This window comes from Primulina eburnea, unplaced genomic scaffold, assembly GCF_022965805.1.
Source record: "Primulina eburnea isolate SZY01 unplaced genomic scaffold, ASM2296580v1 ctg808_ERROPOS3000000+, whole genome shotgun sequence".
NCBI lineage: Eukaryota > Viridiplantae > Streptophyta > Magnoliopsida > Lamiales > Gesneriaceae > Primulina > Primulina eburnea.
The window spans coordinates 87352-108287 of NW_027331578.1; the positions used below are offsets into that span (position 1 = coordinate 87352).

Below are 20936 nucleotides of genomic sequence, written 5' to 3' on the forward strand. Positions count from 1 at the left end.
TATTATATTTATATATATTGCTAAATGTTTTCTTTCAAAAACAAAAGAGAAATACGGCGCGCGCTTGCTTTGCCTTTTGTGAATGATGATCCACTGATAATTAACGACGCAGAATTTATAAGTGGTTTGACCTGTACGACAGTTGCTCGTCAAAGAAGTTGACCAATGTGTTGTTATATATAGAACAGCCTAATAGGACCATGACTTTGAGTCGAGACACGCGAACGGGAACCTCGGGAAGAATCGGTCCAAAGAAGATTCCATGAAATTCACTCCCTTTATAAATATATTTTATCAAGATCAAATATAATTTTATATCTCAAAATGCTTTTATAATATATATATATATATATATATATATATATATATATATATATATATATATATATATATAGATATATTATAAAAGCATATATATATATATATATATATATATATATATATATGTGTGTGTATGTGTGTGAAAAATATCGTTTGTAATTGTTTCTCCTAAATTTTAATAATAGTTAAGTTGAAGGTTAATGTTGACTCCACTGTAGTAAATGACAAATAATTGCACTGCCCGGCCAATCTTAGAAAAAATGAAAAGCGCCCACGTGTTTGTATGCTCTTCACATCTTGGTGGGAACGCAACGTTAAAATTTTGTTGACTAGTTGATATTTGTCTTCCAGGCTATTGTTTTCCTTTTTCGACTTTAATTACAGGCTGATTAATTTTCATTTTATTGAAGATATTATGCACAGTATGTAGAATTCATGTCGTTTTCAGATTTAATTTATTATTATTTTATGGTTTCAAACATACCACCGTTATTTTTTGTACATGTTAGATAAACATATATTAATCTGTAAACAACGGTAAGCAGAATCATCTGAGATAATTTTGATAAAGAGAATCGAACTCCTAGTAATTATTAGTCAACCGATCATTTTTATTTCACCAATTTGGACGCCACCAAGAATATTTTCAAATTTACATTATGAAGTGATCATAATGAAATTAAAGGTAAGGAAAAAAATTAGACGGAGACTTGCAAATATGTTAAAAGGGCGAAAAAGGCAAACTGTATATTATTTTTCAACTCTAATGAAAGGATGTAGACATGAGCATATCATGTCTCTCAATTATATAGCATACTGGAACATCTTCTTCTAGTGTAATATATATAAATCTAAAAAAAAAATCAAGTTTAACAATATTTTTGCCTTGATTTTAAAATAATAAATATTTTCAATAAAAATAACTAACGCTATAACTAGAAAAGGCTAAGAATTATTAGTATAATTTAAATAATGAAAGTTCTCGGTAAAAATTATATATTACATTATTTAAAAATAAAAGGAAAATTAGTATTTGCCCCTATAAGAAGCTCTCTTTGTAATAAAATATGTAATGCCTATGAAATAACGAAATTTTTTGATTACCAGATAAACAAAAAATGATACGAGATACCTTGAATTGAAACCAACAAAACTATCCTACTTACAGACATGTCCTGAGATACGTGGACTTAGAATTCGGTTTCTAGTACTGTTTTTTGGTCGCAATCTTGATCGATCCATATACGAGCTTCTTCCCATAACTTGGTCTCCATTCTTAACTTCCGGAGCTCCAGACCATGCTCGACTGTGACATAAAAGCAAGACAGATGAGCTCAAACACGACAAGGTACAAATATTACTTCCATCATGCATGCATGCATGAATATTCAAAAGTAAAAGACGTGGGACGTTTGTGACATGGAGAAAACAAAGAAACAATATATTTCAATCAAACTAAGGAAAACATAAAATGGAACAAATACAAAAAAATAAAATTAGATAGATTTGTCGAAGTTAGTACCATCCACAGTATCATGTGAATTTAGCTGCTTATGGGATTTGTTGATCCAGAACTTTAGTTTCTCTTCCGCGATATCAGGTTCCAGTCCTTGATTCTTTGCTCTTCTCCAAAAATATGTCAGCCAAGCCTAATATTGTAGTATAATGAATCTGTCCTTATTCCCGAGCACGAATGTGCAGTAGATAACAACAATAATGGTCATTTCAGATTACATAAATAGGTTTCATTTTAGGTTACCTGTTTGAGAAGACCGTCTTCAGACTCTTCAGGAGTCAACTCTGAAACAAAGTATGAGTTCTTCATTAATTAAAGTAGTAATGGCTGGAAACATTTTGGACAAATAGACTTGCCAAATGCTTCTGAACAATATTGGCCCTCGCAATTGGTAGCTTCAATTCATCTGTAGTGGTAAAAGGAGGGCATCATCAGAGATATTTGCTTCAACTTTCCTTGTTAGATTATGAGTTATGAAATAATATAAATTAAAACGCTTTAGGGCCATTGAAACAAAATACTGAATAACATCAGAAGTAACAAACTTCATTAATTTCCTTTTTTTCTCTTTTGTATCAGTAACAAACTTCATTCTACTCGAGGTTGAAAATGAGATTTCAGGCGTAATCAATTGTCTTAATTTGTCTCCGCAAACAGATCAAATTTTTAAACAGTCTCTACGAACATTGATATAAATTTAGAGTAACGAATAACATGACTTCGAAGAAGTGCGGAAATTTCAATCCATAGCCATTAAAGGTAGAGGAACAAATTTTCGAGAAGAACCTTAAGTGAGTTCAGTTCCCTAAGACCTTTCTCAACTAAAAGCTTGCTTTCAACAAAAGCTTTTTTTTGGAATATCACTCGTGTCTTTTACAACCTTCTCCCTCTCTTCAAACTCATTGTTCACTGCAAATTGACAAAAGTAAAAGACAGTCAAGTCAAGAGAAGTTTGCATGAAAATAATGCTCGTTAACACAAACATACTCTTTGGAAGTTTCATCTTTTGCTTTCCGTCCGGCAGCTAATATAACTTCAACAGGATGAGAGGCAAAAGATGACCAATATTCGTATCTTGATCCAGCAATTTCAGAATGGATACCTGCTATTTTATTTCAAATTAAAATTCCTAAAACAATTTTCAATCAAAATCCAAAATATCTACTACTGATCTATTCCACCATAACCTGGCCATTTCAGAATTCCTGTTAAAAATATTAGAATTCTGTCATGTATCCTAGTTGGTGTCTAAAATAGGCCCAACCATGTCGTGGTAGTTTAATCATCATAAAAAATTTAGGAGTGAACTAAAATTACCATGGTGAAGGCATATACTCCAGCACCGAGCAAGCTGTTGTCTCTTTAGAACAACCTCTTCCAATATTAAGAGACTATCAATAACTTAAGTATGCATAAAAGATTGCAAGGTAAGAGCACCAAAATGTTTCAATTGATAGATACAGTCTCTTCTTGAGTCAATATCATTCTTTGTAATTGTTCGAAGCAATTTAACTTCATTTTCAACATCATGGAGCTGCTCCAAAGCCAATGTAGCTTCATTGGATTTAGCAGATTTAGTCTCTACAGGGACTCCCGATACCTCAGGCTTATTTGATACTGGTACACTTCGAGGCACCGTGGAAGCGGTCTTGATCAATGATCACTAAAGTTGGACAATCAGCTGATGCAAAACGAGCAGAAGGAGGCTGTTCCGAGAGACTAGAGTAAGAAGCTGATCTTCCATTGGCGTTAGATCGAGCGGAAAGTGATTGTGTTTCTTCTGCCGATTCCGTGGGTTGAAATGAAATACTTGGTATTGTTGAAAGAATATGTGCCGGCAGGTCAACCGGCTTTAAATTTGACGGTCGAAGAAAAGGTGAAGAGCGAGCTGAACAAGGCTGTTATTTTTTTTAATTTAAATATCTATTTATTTTCATTAATTTTAATAATATCATCTCGTGCGATTCACGGGTTAAATACTAGTTTAAAAAAAACAAAGATTCCCACAAACGAATAATGTATAATATGCGATCACATTATCATAGAGACACTTGATCAGTTATATTTGCCGTCTCTACAAATAGTTCGTATTCGATATCCATTTCGGAACTTTTCAGGAAAAAGAAAAAATTAGAAGTCCCACGTATTGCATGCAAAATTGCATGCAACTCCAAAATACAATAAAATGGACCGTGACTTTGCTTTTTTTTTTTTAAATTATTTTAACTTTTCAAAGTTCTTGTTTTAATCATGTAATTTTAATTTTTATTAATTTTTAGATTTATTTTCTTGGAATATTGATATAGCATTAAACACGTTATCAATTTTCAACGTCATATAATTGATATGGTGAAACTGTGCTAAAAACCAAAAAAAAAAAAAAATTTAAAAGACTAAAAGTAACTTTCCACAAGTAAGATGATCAGAATGGAAAATATGAAAATTTAGAAGACTAAATTAACTATTATATCAAATTGATAAAACTGAATTAAATTTAAATAAAATAAAATCATGAATCCGAGTCAATACATTATCAACAAAATAGGGTGATTTATCAAACGAAATATTATATGATTTTCGATTTTTTTCCCTACACGAATGACTTGATTTTTATATATCTAATTTGTTCTGATTACAATTTTAGAAATCACTAGGTTGCTTTTTTAAAATAAATAAAATGTTTGTAGTAAAAATACACAAATATGCATAATGGTAATAATAATAATAATAATAATAATAATAATAATAATAATAATAATAATAATAATAATAATAATAATAAATAAATAAATAAATAAAATGTTCACAATTAAAGACATTTTAATTCAGATTTTTGATAATTTAAAGTTTTACATTTGAAGTGATGAATGAGGGTCAGAAATTTATCAAATTACCTTTCTTTTTCTTTTTATTTTCTTTTTTATTGATGAAGTCATGAAATGAGGTTCGAAATAAATGTACAGTGCGTTTTTTATTTGGTCAAATTGTTGACTCAACTCTATATTCTATATTAAAAGGAAATCTTTATACACACATTTGTGATTTGACTAGCTTTGACTTAAAAATGTAAATCACTTTTATTAATCATTAATTATCGCAACATTTATCATTGCGAGAGGATAGTGAGGCAGATGGCAAAGATTAGCAAGCCCAAGTTATATTCAAAATCGACAATATTATTTATCTTCTGTTTTCAAAAATACCTAATCTTTTTGTGTTCCATGCAGGTGCATAAAGAAATGAGCCCACTAGCTGAGAATCTCATAAGCACTAATATGAATCCAAGAGTAGCCCTTGGGATAACATTTCTTTCCATATTTTCCGTGTTGGTTGCATGTTCTAGCCACAAAACAAAAGTATTCAACGTCAAGAAATATGGAGCTGTTGGGAACAACAAGACAGAGAATTCTAAGGTGAACAGATATCCCATTAGCGTTTTCACAGTATCGTGTTCTTTACATAACTCATTTCTTGCGAAAAATTGTGTAGGCATTTATGAAAGCTTGGGCTGACTCATGTAAATGGAGAGGCAAGAGCTGTGTTTTGATCCTGAAGGGAACTTATCATTTGGAATCAATTGTTTTGAAAAGGACCTTGCAATGGTAGAAAAGAGTTTGTGATAAAAGGAATGCTAAGGTCTCCTAATCAGTCGAGTTCCTTCTTCATCGACCATTGGATCACATTTCAGAATATCAATAATCTGAGGATCCACGGTGGGGGTACGTTGGACGGCCAAGGAGCCTCGGCTTGGCCGTATAATAAATGTAAAACCGGTTCTTGCAAGCCTCTTCCTGTTGTTAGTTCTTTTTTTCCTTTATTTTTTTTGTTTGTTTCTTAAGATTTAATGATATTTTTTTGTCTTCCTATCGTTTTCTTAATCAAGGAGAAGCCATTGGAAGTGATGGAGATTTAATTTTGGTTGACTGCTTGTGGGAAGTGACTGCATGTGGGAAGTGACTGCATGTAACCCCTCCTTTAATCCTATTTTACTCGAGTATTATGAAATTAAATTGGTGCCAAATGGCTTAGAACCTTAACTGTCGGCGTTTAATTTTTGTCTCACCTGGGATTGCGGTAGTTCTGTAAAAAAACAAGAACATGCATTGTATACTGAACTAAGAGTTAGGAAGGATATGGATTACTATTTTGAATTTTGGGAAAAAACCAACAGTCACTGCGGCTGGATTTCGTGAACGACTCGGATATATCCAACATAAAGTCACTAAACAGCAAGAACTTCCATTTCAACCTCTTCGCATGCAACCGAGTCAAAATCCACCGCGTCACTTTATCAGCTCCGGCAGACAGCCCCAACACCGACGGTATCTATGTCAGCAGCTCGGGTAACATCAATATTGACAAGACAGTCATCTCCACAGGAGACGACTGTGTGTCCATCGGCCCAGGCAATCGGGACATTCACATCACCAACACATTTTGCGGGCCTGGTCACGGGATCAGTGTGGGTAGCATGGGAAAATCTGGCACCAAAGAAGACGTTACAAGCATCAGCGTCGTTAACTGCACGTTCAGAGGGACTCTTAATGGAGTTCAGATCAAAACTTGGCCAGAACCAAAGGCTGCAGGCGGGTACGCAACGAACTTCACATACGATAATATCTTGATGGAGAATGTGGACAACCCCATATTCATTAATCAGCAGTATTGCCCATTCAACCTGTGCAATCCTCAGGTAAAGGGTGAATTCGTTTAAAATGATAGTGTTTGCTGTTGGACCTGTGGAGTATTTCCTAAGTTTTCTTGTTTCAGGGATCATCAAAGATTCAGATAAGCAACATTATATTCAGGAACATATGGGGGGGACATCAACCACCAAGGATGCAGTAAAACTGAAGTGCAGTAAAAGCAATCCATGTCACAATATTGCTTTAGAGAACATAAACTTAATTGGTCCAGGCGGAGTTGCATCTTCCTCCTGCTCGAATGTCCACGGCAGGTCTCGCGGCAGACAGAAGCCACCTTCTTGCCTTTCATGATCAGAATTTGGAGGCCTCTGTTTTTGAAGAGAACCTCTACAGTTATTAATGGTGGCACTTTGCTCTTGTTTCCCTGACCAATGTCAAGGATATTAATGCTTTAGACTGGCGAATTTTTTTAATTTTAGTATTTTGTGGGATGGTAGATTTTGAAACAATTACTTTTATAATCGATACAACGTAAACGGCAGATGCCACTTCGTGTTCAAGTAAATCTGAGAGCCCGATGATTGGCCTTATTTATGGTTAGTTTCAACTATACAAAGAGCCGAATATTCTTCAATTTACAGTTGAATTTTGCATAGTTAATAATTAATACTTGTCGCATATGGATCCTAGGAAAAGAATGATTCAAGAAAACTCAATAACCACTAATCAGATCCGAATAGTAACTTTACCGACCTTGAAATTTAAAACCACCATTGTAGATGATCAATCATAGTATAGAGCAGTGTAACCATGATTTGAACCGTTAAATAAAAGGTCGACCATCAAGAGTAGCATTCAGTTTCAAGTAAAAAAAAAAATCGAAGTTTTAAGGGAAAAGGGATAAATGAAAGAAAGATAAGTTCCACCGCCACTTCATTTTAGAAGCATTCTCTTCCAAGATAACCAAACCCAGCTACCAGGTTTTGGATTCCCGCTATCAGATTTTTCTATACACCGGGACGAGGAATCCGAGGCCTTACCGGTGTCTTTGAAGGACTCACCCTACAGTAAATATTGAGAAATTTGTAAATGAATTGTTACTGTCTTGAAAGAAAACTGGTGATCACCGATGACAAGCTTTACCTGATGCGTTGGGATCCCACAATTTCACCACAACAGTCGAGGGCCAGTATTGCACTCTCAGCCTGCAAATCATAGCAATATGCACTAGTGAGTACGTATATTTGCGTGCAAAAGCATGTAAATATGGAAGTGGAGATGGGTGATTCGTGTTATCGGCTAGGTGGCCATGAATAGTCATGGTCCACCATCTTTTGACGGAGGAAATCTTACAACGAACTTCGGGGAATGAAAAGTCAGTTGAAGCATTATTATATAAAAGAAAAGGAAAAAGAACAAAGTCATGTCATAGCAATTTCAGCCAGTGAGATATGCATACCATGGAAAATTCAACAAAAGCGATGCGTGTTGAGTGCATGTGATCCCCCAAGAGCCTCAGACGAGAAACCTACAGTTGAGTGTACATCAGCCATTTTACAGTTAAAAAGCAACGATATTTAGAAAAACCGAATCCAATGGCCAATACTTGAAAACTTTTAGGTATACCTCTCCACATCTTGTTTCGAAGAATACCTTGACATCGATTTGAGAAACCTGCTCAAGTTGACACGTAAAATAGAAATGTGCTTTAGAGTATGCAACAGCTCCAGTAACATATGAGCAGGACAACATGGTAAACGATAAATCATTATTCAGTAAAAGCAAAAAACTAGCTATCAACAGATGTAGATCGTGTACCTTCTTATCGATATTTGTACAGTATACGGTCCTGGCACACATTTCACGTTCAACCTCCGACTACAGATACAAATTCAATTAAATAAATAATGGTAACTAATTAAGATGGATATACATGCAAAAGTTGTTCAATATCAGCAATATTTAAAGCTCATATTTGATCTTACCCTGGGAAGAAAGGTCGGGTTAACTGGTAGGATGGCCGTTTTTGAAGGCAGGACTGTCACAGGAGAGAAACCTAAATGTGTCCCACAAAGGCTAAGAGCAGCTCTCGCAGAATCTGTAGATGTTATTACACATGGAAATTCAGATTTGAAAATATTAGGTACGCATCCCAAGCAATACAAAAAAGAGTTGATGCGGAAAACAAAATTACATACAGTCATCAGCAAATTCTACAAAGGCAAAGCGAAGGCGAGAGTGTGGGTCACCACAAACTCGACAGTCCAGAACCTGAAACAAATACAGCCAGAAAGAGAAACATTTTTAAGAAACATCAAAATATATATCTTGCCAATCTTTAGCCTTAAGTTAAAATTATACACTTGTGTTCACTGTGAAATGGGGGTATGAAAATTTTTCCTAGTAAACAGAGGTGGTTTACTGTTTGAAACTTGACAGCTTAATGACTATAGACCATTCTCCCAAAAGTCGAAGATAAAGAGACCACATTTAAAGTTCATAAAACAAGATAACAGGGAAGAGAAATTTATGACATCCCATGTTTTTCCTTTAGCTCCAGCGATTTTCTTCCCTTTCGGTTAGGAGCTCCAGAGAAAAATATATTATTAACATGCTTTAAACTGTGGAGAAGCGTCATTTGGATTTGTCAGACGAAATTTATTGACTCATTCGCCCCTTAAATGTCAATTGCAATGACAATTTAATCAAACGAGGGAAATATTGTTCTCTGGTAGGAAATCAAAGGGCAGACTAAAAGACATACAGGACAACCCACAAATTCAGTAAATCTACTTTGTCACATAGTTTACGTGTTTGATTTATGTACCAATTCAAATCATTTGTTAGCTAGTTTAGGCAGTCATAAATTATTAATGCTACATTCTCTGAAAAAATATATATATCCTAAACCATACCGCATTACCATCATAAGGAATAAAACCAGTTCAGCCCAGTCAGATACAATCAAACATATTCTTCGAATCTCAGAATAGCACAGATCCATGATTTAACAATTAGTTAAACCAACAAGCAAAACAACATAGTTCAAAAGTCAACAAAGGAAACAAGAAAGTAATTGTTGGAGAAGCTAGTAAGTCACTCAGAATTCATTTCTCCAGATTATTTGGCGAACATTCTAGTATCAAAATCTTATTTTCAAAAATCTGCACCCAAGTTCCCCACATCTCGTGTATGTTTTTCAAACAACACACATCCACAGCAGATATACAAGGAAATCATTTATGGATTGCAGAGTTGCAGTTGAACAATATCTAAACAGAAAAACTTACTTGTCCAAAGCCACTGAACAATGCAGCAAGCTGCTCTTCGGTGACCTTATTTCCAGAGACGACAAGAATGTGTCAATATGAATCACAAGAAAAAAGTGAATTTCATTGATTTACTTACATTGTGGTCAATGTCAGACACATAGACTGTTCGCCTAATACTATCTTCTCTTTGAGCTCTAAAAGATCTTCCATTTATTCTCCTCTGATTCTGGCTGTAGTTATTTTTTCTCTGACAACAATTGGGCGATCAGTGAGAAAGAAGTAAACATAAGAGAATCACAAATCATCAAATCCACATGAATAACTAAATAATAAAATGTATAATTAGATCATCACAATTCCAAATTCAACAATTCATAAATCACTATAAAAATCTCAGACAACAAATGGCTAAAAAATAAAATGTATAATTAGATCATCACAATTCCAAATTCAACAATTCATAAATCACTATAAAAATCTCAGACAACAAATGGCTCAACAATCCTCAGTAAGAAAGAAAAGAAACCTTGCTGAACGTTTTATCGTTTCACTTTTGCAAATAAAACCCAGGAATTTCTTCTTATTCTGTAACTATCTAATATAAGAGTAATTAAGTGCAAGCTAACTCGGTAAATCCAACACTGAATCACATGAACAGGTCATAACCTTAGATGACAATCAACAAGCAGTCAAGCACGATAACTAAAAGATTAATTGGTCCATTTGAAAATGAACTCGGTTAACATAAACAGAGAGGTTATTGAAATTATACTATACCCTTTGATTATTTGGGAGACCATCATTTCCCAAATTCTTATCATCGGGAGCAAAATTGATTATCCCCATTTGGCCATGATTATAAGAGGAAGGAAAGAACTCCTTGGCTAGGGGATTCAGCTTCAGTTTCTTCAGCATATCAACAATTTCCTTCACTTTCATATCTGATTTTGAATCCCCATTGGAGGTCAAATCAGAATCCTTAAAATCACCATTTATCTCAGGTTCCGCACACTCCTTAGAATTGGGATGAACGTTATTTTCCACGGATTTTTCAGTGGAAGCGTCGGTCGATTTTGGTGGATCAAGAACAGCAACAGGGGTCTCCATTTCCTTAATTGCTGCGTCACCAGTCACTTCTGCACCAGCAGCCATTCAATCAACAGAACCCCACAAACAAAACGGGCCCAAATTACACAAAACCCGACTCTGTAAGACAATCTACACAAGAAATCAGACTCAAATTCAAAAAGCTCCAAGATTTTTCATGTTTCCTCCCGCAAAGATAAAAGCACAATCTTTGATCTCAAAAACAACATAAATTACAATGGTCAGTCAAGAAAGAGTATTTTTTCTCCGTTTCAGATTTGGGTGTTCTCGAAATAAGATTTCAGGCCGATTCTCTCAATGTAATGAGTATGCACACAATTAATAAATGAGCTATCACCAAAAGACAAAAATGGCAGGAAAAGAAAGAAGTGATGATGATGATGATGGTGAGAGTGAAGGAAAGAAAGCGAAGAGAATGATGCAATATCTAACAAAGGGCTCTTGTATAACAAATTCGATCACAAATTGGAAGTGGTTTTGGAAGAAACTAACAGGTGGCCTTTCTCTACCCTTCTTTTTGGCAGTGTTGTTGAGAGAGAGAATCTGTCACACATACATACATACATACATACATACAACATATACATATAGGTAGCCACATAGGATGGCTGGAGGGGGTGGGATAGAGTAAGAGCATTAAAGTGAGGGACGTTAAAGAAGGGGCAGGGAGATGTGTACTGAGCTAACGTAAGATGACTTAAGTTTAGCTTTCTTTTGGTTGTTATTCCCCTTACTCATGGGGTGGGGTTTGGCCACTGCCTCTTTTTTCATTGGGATTCTAATTCCCCATTCCCTTATCTTTTGGACACTTGCTAATTCTATTTCCATTTTCATTTTTATATAAATGTTTATGGATATTTGTATATTCATTACATCGTCATATAACAATTCATCCATCAGTTGTCTCATTTAGACAGTGCTACATGATTTTTGATTTTATATATTTAATATCGAAATAAACATAAATAATACACACACAGACCGAAGCTAAGACGAACCTTCGTTGATGTTTTTATTATAAAATTATGCGTGTTCATTTCTATATGAAATAAAATGATTTTTTTATTTTAAAAAAAAAACAACCACGACGACTAGTTTGAATTTTTTATATATTATGCGTACTAATTTCATGGCCAGAAAAGTCAAGGAGAAAAATCATTTCCGCTTATATTTGTTACGTAAGGGGTTGGTCATTAATTAGTATACAACTAAATGGTCAAGTAATCTGACCAAATGAAAAATCGACTTTGAACAAGTTTTCTTTCAGGGTTGGAACTCGGACAAAAAATAGGTGCAGATTTTGAATACGACACCAGTGATTCAATTATCAGAATTACACGGTATTTTTCCAAAAGTCAAATTAGTAAACCTCGGTGCCATTTAATTCACTTATAATCTATTTTATAACTAAAATTATTTCGTTCGGAAATGGAGAAACAGAACATGCACCTCTAAGCATTATTTGAACTCGAACCAAACTAATACCCAGAAAGAAAGTCACAATTTTATTTTTTTAAACTTAAATGGGTTCGATTTGCAGCATGAATATTAGACAAAGTAACAGTATTTACAACCTTCTGAATATAACAAAAAAGTGACAGAAAGATAAAAAGGTGAGTTAGGTAACTATAGATGGTAGGCAAGCCCGGCTTTCAGAACTTCCTCTCTATAAATATATTCTAAACATAATATAACCGAGAAAAAAATACCAACTTATGATTGGAACCAGACCAAGTGCAAGCACGAATACAACCTCAGGACGACTGATTTCTCCCAAATTTTGTCAAAAGATTCATCATCTTCAAAAACCATTCTACATCCAACCGGTTAAAACAATTGCAAAATGGTCTCAGGCAGCAGTCCCTCCCATATATCCATAAAGCTCAATTACCTTGTTCATCAGTAAGCACTTGTACTTTGGTTTACTGAGATTCAAACAAAAATCCATGCTCCAGGAGATCGGATAAGACGGTTCTCATTTTATCTACAGAAACAGGCTTTAACACGACTCCATCCATACCAACCCTTAAGCAGTTCTCTGTTGTCAACTTATCGGTGTTTCCTGTGAGTGCTATAATCAAATGTCTCTCGTGACGTTTTGGGAATTTTTCACGAATCCTTTTAGCAACTTCAAAATGATCAGCACCTGGAATGCTTATGTCGAGGAACACCACCTTGTGTTCATAAGTAACGGCTTTGACACACTCATCTCCCGAACCTACAGCCAATACATCACACCCAAGGTGCGTAAGGAGCCCCTTTGTTACCATACGGCCAACACTGCATCATGAAGAACCAACTTTAAAGTCAAATTTATTAACAACTAGGACTCGTGCTATTATATTTCAAATCAACTGTGCAGTTCATCGAGCTAAATATACATGGGAGAGAGATGAGACCAAGTCCTCCTTAGTCCAAACAATACCATTCAACTTAGCAGCATAAAAAGTACATCAGTATTCTAGTTTTGGTGACCGACTTCCCCATCCTTAAAGGCTCAATGTTAAATGTAGAGTTTGTTTAAATCTAAGTTGAGCTGCAATGTGATAGTACTTTATACCATTAAACTGGAAAAAAAAAATTGAGAACCATTAACAAAGTATATTACGAGCTATGTTATATATTTTCCCATGTTATGTAATAATCCTGTTTTTATGTAGATCCTAGAAATTAATGTCTCAGCACGCCTCGTTTGAAGAAGGCGCGCGTCTCACTTTGTGCCTAAGCTTGAAGCTATCCTTGCACCTTCTATAACTATGATCTAGAATTATAGGAGGATCTAGACGATCCAGGTGTTTTGGAGGTGCACTAAGATGGCCATGTGGTTAATATAAACTTAAAAATAGACCTTGAAAACACAATTTTGTTACATCCAATGAAGTAACAATGGCCAAGAACTCAACACACTTCCAACAATTCAAAGATCGCAACTGTAATCACGCCAGAAACCTAAGCAATTTAATAGCAGTGAATATAGTGGCAATAACCAATAGGATGGCCAACAATGATGCCAAAACTATTGACAATGAAAATGAACTTGCGATCTCCATGAGTGACGAGCACATACAGTTTCTCAACATATACTTCGTCGAGCATTGTATTAATCATTTTTTCCTAACTCTGAAAATGTGCTCATGTACCAGCTGAGCTTGTCCAAACATAACTCAAAATTAGTGGTCCAACGCCATATGGAAATATTTAGAGACAGTAAACGATATTGGTTCCCAAAGAAGTATCCGTAAATAACACAACTTACAAGGATAATAACTTTTCTATCTCTGATCATTTACATTTCTGGTATAAAATAAACAAAAAACACATGCACATACATCCCATCTAAATATTCCACTATGTCAACATGTACTTCGCAGAAAGGAAGGTAGAATTAATTTAAAATTTTAAAAGGTACAAATAACATAGAGAAATATAAACAGAGTTTATTAGAAAAAGCAACCACAGAGATTAACTTAATCTATGTAAAAAGCTTCTTCAGCTTGGATTAGTTTAAAAGTCTGGAATGTATTTGCACTATCATTATCTTCAAATAAAGTATTTTCTACGGTAACACCATGAACAGCACACAACAAAGCACCGCCCAAATAAACCTGTAACTCCTATTATGAAATGGGCTTCGCGTCCAATTATGAAAACAGGTTTGAATGATTTGGAATTTGGACCTCCCTTTGGAGAGAAAAATGTAGTCTACCCTTCTGAAAAAAGCCCCACAGGCCATAATGAATATCACCACAAGATTTGCACCAAGAGACAATGGTGCAGTATGGAGAAGATATTAGAACAATGGTGAAAATATGTTGACATTCGGCTGGAGTAAGGTGAAAGTCAGACAACAGAGGTGTATAATCAAGGGTACTGAAAGCATTTCTCTCCTAATATTTGGTTCTCGACATTTCTTGCACAAATGTAGAACATCATTGTTAATACTTATCCAATCTTTTCATCTGTAAACCATAAGTTTCTGCAACATGAACTCCCATTGAGAATGTAATAATAAAAAAAGAATTTTCCAAAATAATCTAAGAATCAATTCAAGCCAAGGAAGATATTAATTCACCAAAAGGCAACATTTAATTTAGCAACAGTTACTTGATGGTTATAATTCACTGCTTTACAAACAAATAGAACATGTATTGCTCATAAATAAACACAGAAGGAAACAAGTTATAACATCGTAAATAAGAGGGAATGATAAACCATTACTAACCTGTTCTCATCCATCACAACCACTTTGAGCCCAGAAAATATTTGCTTAACATAATTTTCTGGACTTTTAGGTACAAACGAGTACTTGATCTCATTTGAGCGTCCAGGAATCCCAAGTTTAACAATGAAGATAGCAGTAGAACCTTTCCCAATACCTTCACTTTCAATCCAAATATGCCCTTCCATGAGATTAACAAACCTGATCAAAGAAATAGTTCTAAGCTAATTTTGAAATCATTCTAAAATGTTTATGGCTCAGAAAAGTAGCAAGATTACCTCTTACTAATTGCCAGACCAAGTCCACTGCCATCAGAATTTTTGGCAGCTAGAGGTTGGCTCTGCACAAATTTCCTGAATAGCTTAGGAACATCTTGTGGGCTGATTCCCAAACCAGTATCTTTTACCTAAACCAAAATGGCAAAGGTTGTAAGATGGTTAGAAGAACAAAAATTATCATCCTACTAGGAAAAAGGGAACAAACCTGCACACGTAAATAGAAGTGATTATCACTCGGTACAGGGAAAAACTCTGGGGCTCGAGGATCTCTCAAAGCATCTGATTTTGCAAGAAAGGCAGAAATCGAAACACCGCCCTCTTTTGAGAACTTCACAGCATTCCCAACAACATTTAAAAGTACTTGCATTAGCCGCTTTTCATCACCAACAGCAAACTCAGGCAAATCCGAAGACAAACTCAATGTAACATATAGCTTTTTCACATATGCTATAGGCTTTATCAGGTTAAGGGCCTACAATAAGAAGCAAACATTTCATTTAACCAAAGAAGAATGGGAAACAAAAATTAAATAAAAACTTGCTACTTCTAAAGACCAGACAATTCTTGAACAAACACAAAACAACCAATATCTTATTCTTACCTCTCTGAAGAGTGCATGAAGGTTAAATTTTCCTATCTCGAGTTGAAGGCTGCCATCTTCAAGCCTTGAAAGATCCAAGACATCATTTATAAGTGTTGCCAAAAGGTTGCTGCTCTTGAGTATTGTTTCAACCATCAGACGTTGCTCCGGTGTCAGCTCAGTCTCTTGTAGTAAGCTTGAGAGAGCTATTATTGCATGCATGGGAGTTCTCATTTCATGATTCATGACAGCCAAAAAATCATTACGAGCACGGACAGCCGTCTCTGCTTCTCTTCTCGCAAGATCAAGAGCAACATTCTGTTCCATAAGTAGATCCCTAGCCCTCATTGACTCCTCCAAAATTGCAGCATGTGATAGAGCAACAGCAACCTGATTCCAGAATAAATCACACACAGGAACTCCAAGCATCAAGAAATCTGATAAGAGGGCTAATCAACTGTTCTGAATCAGGCAACTGCAGAATGCAAGTTCTTCATTTTTTTGACTTTCAGTGGTGTGTTCTAGTTTTCAGAAGATTGACATATCCTTTAACCCAGAAAATTATTTTGACAACTTAAATAACCAAATAACCAATAAGCACCATAGCATAGCTATACCCATAATGATGACATGATATTAATTATACACAACCAAATTCTCAGGGAATGGAGAATGAATTTCCGAACAAACGAGAAACTTTGTTGAGGTATCATTTAAAGTTGTTGGACCAATATAATCAAAGAACAAAAAACTAAAAGTCAGCCTGAAAAAGCAAGCATGCTGCTAATGGATCTGGATCTTGAAAATTTGGATAGATTATTCCCACTCTATTTCATGACAGTAATGCCAAACTAATGTAGAAATAAAAGACTAGAAAACTTAAAAAAAATAGAATTTTGTTGCCAGAACAGTCGGTGGAAAATTATGTCATTAGCATTAAGACAATACTAGATGCAACTGTAGATGGACAAGATCTCGTCAGCCACTTTACCAACCTTCCAGTTATATAGCTGTCACTCACCTAAAGTGTAGTTTTTAGAACAACCTGGTAGCCCCTTTAGAATGGAAAGTAGTAAAGAATGGGGCCCTTTAGTGTAATGTTTCATTTCAGTAGATTTAGCTTGTCTAAATTCTAAGCACTACAGCATAAAAAAAGCACAGACACATTCAATGTCAATTTTTTATTAACATAAAGATAAAAACTACGAAAAAGATCCACACCCCAAACAAAGGAAATGCACAAAGAAAATAAGTCCAAAATATGAATGTAACTAGGAAAAAGATGTGGTGAATCCTAACCTGGTCAGCCACCACTTCAACAAGCTCCAACTCATGGACACGCCATTGCCTTGCACTATCCGAAGGAAGCATTAAAACCATTAACGCATACCGTTTAGTTGAGAGCTCAGGCCAATCATGAATCTGGAAATTGGAAAGATGTAGGAGGGGAACCCGCACGGCAACCACTTCTCCAGGCATGTGTTTTCCTGCACGTCGGAACCTGGCGACTGGAGAATTTGGAGAGATTTTTATGGCTCGATTAGCATTGAAAACTTGATTGATCACGGGATGCTGTATAGGCACAGTAAACCCAACTGGGTTTTGGTGATGAAGAGTATATGAAAGTTGGAGCTCTAATCCTGTACGGGTTGGCATCCACAATGCACACTCTTCCAAAGCCAATGTTCTTCCCAGCTCAACAAATGTAGTTTTTAGAATGGTATGCCTGTCAAGAGTGCTTCTAATTTCATGAGTTAGCATTCTAACATGCCTACCAGTTTCTTCCTGTGAACGAATTAATCCCATTTCTCTATCGAGCTCTGCGGCCTTATTTTTCAAAAACAACTCCCTTGTTTTAACACTCAATAAATCAGGGATGATATGAACTAGCATAAGAGCAGTTGCGCAGGACACAGCAGCAGTCAAAACTTTTGCGGCGGTCATGACAATTGCCACGGTTCTTGTATGCATGGTAAATGTCCATAAATTAATTAAGTGTGTAGCCCCACAAAGAACAATGAATGCACCAAACTGCACAAGCACCCATCTATACGGAAATACAGCAGATTTTTTAACAAAGTAGATCAACTCCAAAGGAATCGAGAAATAAGCCAATGCAATGAAGAAATCCGAAATATACTGGTACTTCATCAACAATTCATCAGCCGGCCATTGCGGCTCCATGCAGCAATCCATTATGTAAGAACCACCTGAGCTCCACTATTTATGTCTACATTCCTGAATCAATTATTAAAAAATAAATTCACAATCCCAGCTGCATCACAAGTTATTATGTCGTGAACTTTCAACCTTAAGAACAAAATTTGTTCAAAAATCACTTGAAAGTCGATGCCCTTTCCCGGATTAAAGAATGCGTATCTCCGAGAAAAAGGCACACCACTAATTAGTGATCTCCAGTTGCTACAAAAAAACTTCCCGAAAATTATTCATTTACAAGAAAGTCCCAACATCTGATGAATTATACGAGACAGCTAATCATATAATTTTAGCATTTTCTTGAAGAACAATCACTTATTTGTAGATGGTTATTCGACTAACCCCACCCAGTCCCTCCCCCACCCCCCGGAAAAAAAAATCTCAATACAACTCTTCAATATTCATATACAGCTTGCCCCAGCAAACATATCGTCATATAACCTGATAAAACTGCAAATTTTGCCCAAAGAACAAAACTTTAGCTGAAATCCATTCAAAGAACGACTTTTTGCGTAGTCAATCAGATCCCGTGAAGGTGAACCAACAAAATTTGAAATTACTACTCCCAAAATTCATATGTTGACGAAAAAAGAGGAAATGAAAAATTAATATGGAAAAAAAGTAGGAAAGAATTACCCAATATTTCGACGACTAAGAAATTACTGAAGCTAAAATTCTTCATATGGAAAACGAAGCACCTTGATTTCCCATTAGCATGACTAATATTTCATATATTATATTAATACAATAATATGAAGCTTTTCTGTGATGACTTTGTTTAAAACCAGACAGGGCCTAGAGAAAAAAAAATGTCCGGGTACCGATGTATTCTGGAGGAATAATAACGTTACAGGACTGTGATGTTTTCCACGTCACGGCCATGCACTGACGTTAAGGAAACCCAAAAGTTAGGTAAACAGTCAACATCAAGCAAGTCAAAGCCTCTTGTTTAAATTAAAGGGTATTATTGCCATACAAGATAAAATTACATGTATCTGGCATATTTCATGTGCATCGGGTATCCAATTAATTTATTATTTGTTTTGAAAAAATATCCAAAATTACAAATAGGTCTATTATAAAATGATCTTATATATTTATATATATGTGTATTGGTCGACTCAATCCATATTTATCATGAGAAATAATATTTTTTGGCATAAAAAGTAATTTGTTTATGAGTTGAGTTAAGTTGAGTTGAGTTGAGTCGGACATCTGTCTCATAAAATGGACATATGAAAGATACTCACAAATTTTTTTGTTATTTCTACATGAGTTTCGAGATTTTTATCTTATATTACCAATAAAAAAGTAGGTCTCATGCAACACCGTCTCACGGATCTTAATCTGTGAGACGGGTCAACTATACTCATATTCACAATAAAAAGTAATATTCTTAGCATAAAAAATAATAATTTTTCAAAGATGATCCAAATAAAAGATCCGGCTCACAAATACGACCCGTGAGACCGTCTTTTGTCCCAATAAAAAACACTAATTACTGAAAAGCAAGATGATTTTTGGTATTATTATCAATGAGAAAATATATATTTTTTGTTTTCTGAATTAAAAAAAAAAAGAAAAAACCTTCTAAAATTTCGTACCGCGTTTCTTTCTTTTCCCTTCTTATTTATTTTGTCGAGGATCGCTTAAAGTCATCGTTTGATCCACAATACGCAAACGGACCAGCTCATTTCCAGCACACCTGTCAATTCACTTAACTACTCAATGGGCCCGTTATATTCTTGTAGTCATATTTGGGACAAATAAAAGACCATCTTTTCTTGGGCATTCAGCCCATTAAAGCTATTGGACATTATTCATATTAGAACAACATGAGCCGGGCCAGCTAGAAAACCTATGGAAGAATGAATTTGATTTGAGACAAGACATAAAAATGCACAAAATTGCTCCCACGTTTTCTTGGCCCCTTGATGAAGACCAATGATTGTCCTGAATTGATGATAATCCAAGTTTAGGGAACTAGACAAAACAAGTAGACATCTTCTTTCTTTTTCATTACTTGCTCTACATACATATACACGATAAGCTTACATACATAATTGATCAACAGCAAACATTCCTTCCCTTGTGTACACGGAATGTATGATGATGGAGTAAAATATTTTCGACGGCTCTAAATTATATTCTTAAGATTATTTTCGGATTGATGTATTTGATTTGAACATGCGAAAGATTTGAATTATGAATTTCAAATGATATCTTTCTTTATTGTATTTTAAATTCATTGTAATTACCATTGAAAACATAATTTGATGTGATATTCATCGATCCGAGCATATTATTGATGTATAATCTATATTGTATATTTCTTTTTTTTTTTCTGGAAAAAAATTATTCGTTTTTATTAGCCGTGATATTATATGTTCGTCGGCTTGCTTTTTAGCTTAGAGACACCTTGCCCATTTTAACAAAGCCTATCCGAAGGCCCGTAGGAGAACTGATGATTACTTCGAGCTATGCTTTTTAACGTATGGTCCTTTTCATCTCCCAAATCTGATTTAATGCTTACTTTTTTTTATTTAAAAAAAGATTGGAAGGGTTAGAGTAATTGGGGAAAGTGCTAACGTCCAAATCAACAAACCAAAGAAACAAGACGAGAAAGACTTGTCGACATTTGTATGGGTGGCGGGTCAATTAACACGTTTTAATCAAGGGATTATGCGCCTTTATACTACATGACCAGTGATTGATTGACGGGTGATTATATTTTGCAGCCGCTGGATTGATATTGCACAAAAACTCTTGTAAAACGGTCT

At 35.1% G+C, this 20936-nt stretch overlaps 2 protein-coding genes and 1 pseudogene across 3 annotated transcripts; 1 reads left to right on the plus strand and 2 right to left on the minus strand.

The window, feature by feature from the left end:
* Positions 1-5112: 5112 nt before the first annotated feature.
* On the plus strand, positions 5113-7065 carry LOC140822350 (exopolygalacturonase-like; annotated as a pseudogene).
* A 225-nt stretch (positions 7066-7290) lies between these two features.
* On the minus strand, positions 7291-11488 carry LOC140822351 (polyadenylate-binding protein-interacting protein 9-like). 2 transcript variants are annotated; one of them, XM_073183101.1, is made up of 11 exons: positions 11355-11488; positions 10533-10891; positions 9892-10002; positions 9774-9818; positions 8682-8754; positions 8469-8581; positions 8302-8361; positions 8110-8157; positions 7943-8011; positions 7627-7688; positions 7291-7545 (listed from the first exon to the last, which is right to left on the minus strand). In XM_073183101.1, exons 2-11 carry the CDS (start codon positions 10860-10862, stop codon positions 7491-7493), a joined length of 966 nt encoding a protein of 321 aa, XP_073039202.1. In that variant the 5' UTR covers positions 10863-10891; positions 11355-11488; the 3' UTR covers positions 7291-7490. The 2 variants fall into 2 exon arrangements, with proteins under 2 accessions (XP_073039202.1, XP_073039201.1); XM_073183100.1 differs by having other exon boundaries at positions 10533-11431.
* Positions 11489-12354: 866 nt separating this feature from the next.
* On the minus strand, positions 12355-18947 carry LOC140822345 (ethylene receptor 1-like). The gene is made up of 7 exons (XM_073183096.1): positions 18793-18947; positions 17239-18177; positions 15961-16329; positions 15565-15831; positions 15360-15487; positions 15085-15282; positions 12355-13142 (listed from the first exon to the last, which is right to left on the minus strand). Exons 2-7 carry the CDS (start codon positions 18133-18135, stop codon positions 12785-12787), a joined length of 2217 nt encoding a protein of 738 aa, XP_073039197.1. The 5' UTR covers positions 18136-18177; positions 18793-18947; the 3' UTR covers positions 12355-12784.
* Positions 18948-20936: the final 1989 nt, after the last annotated feature.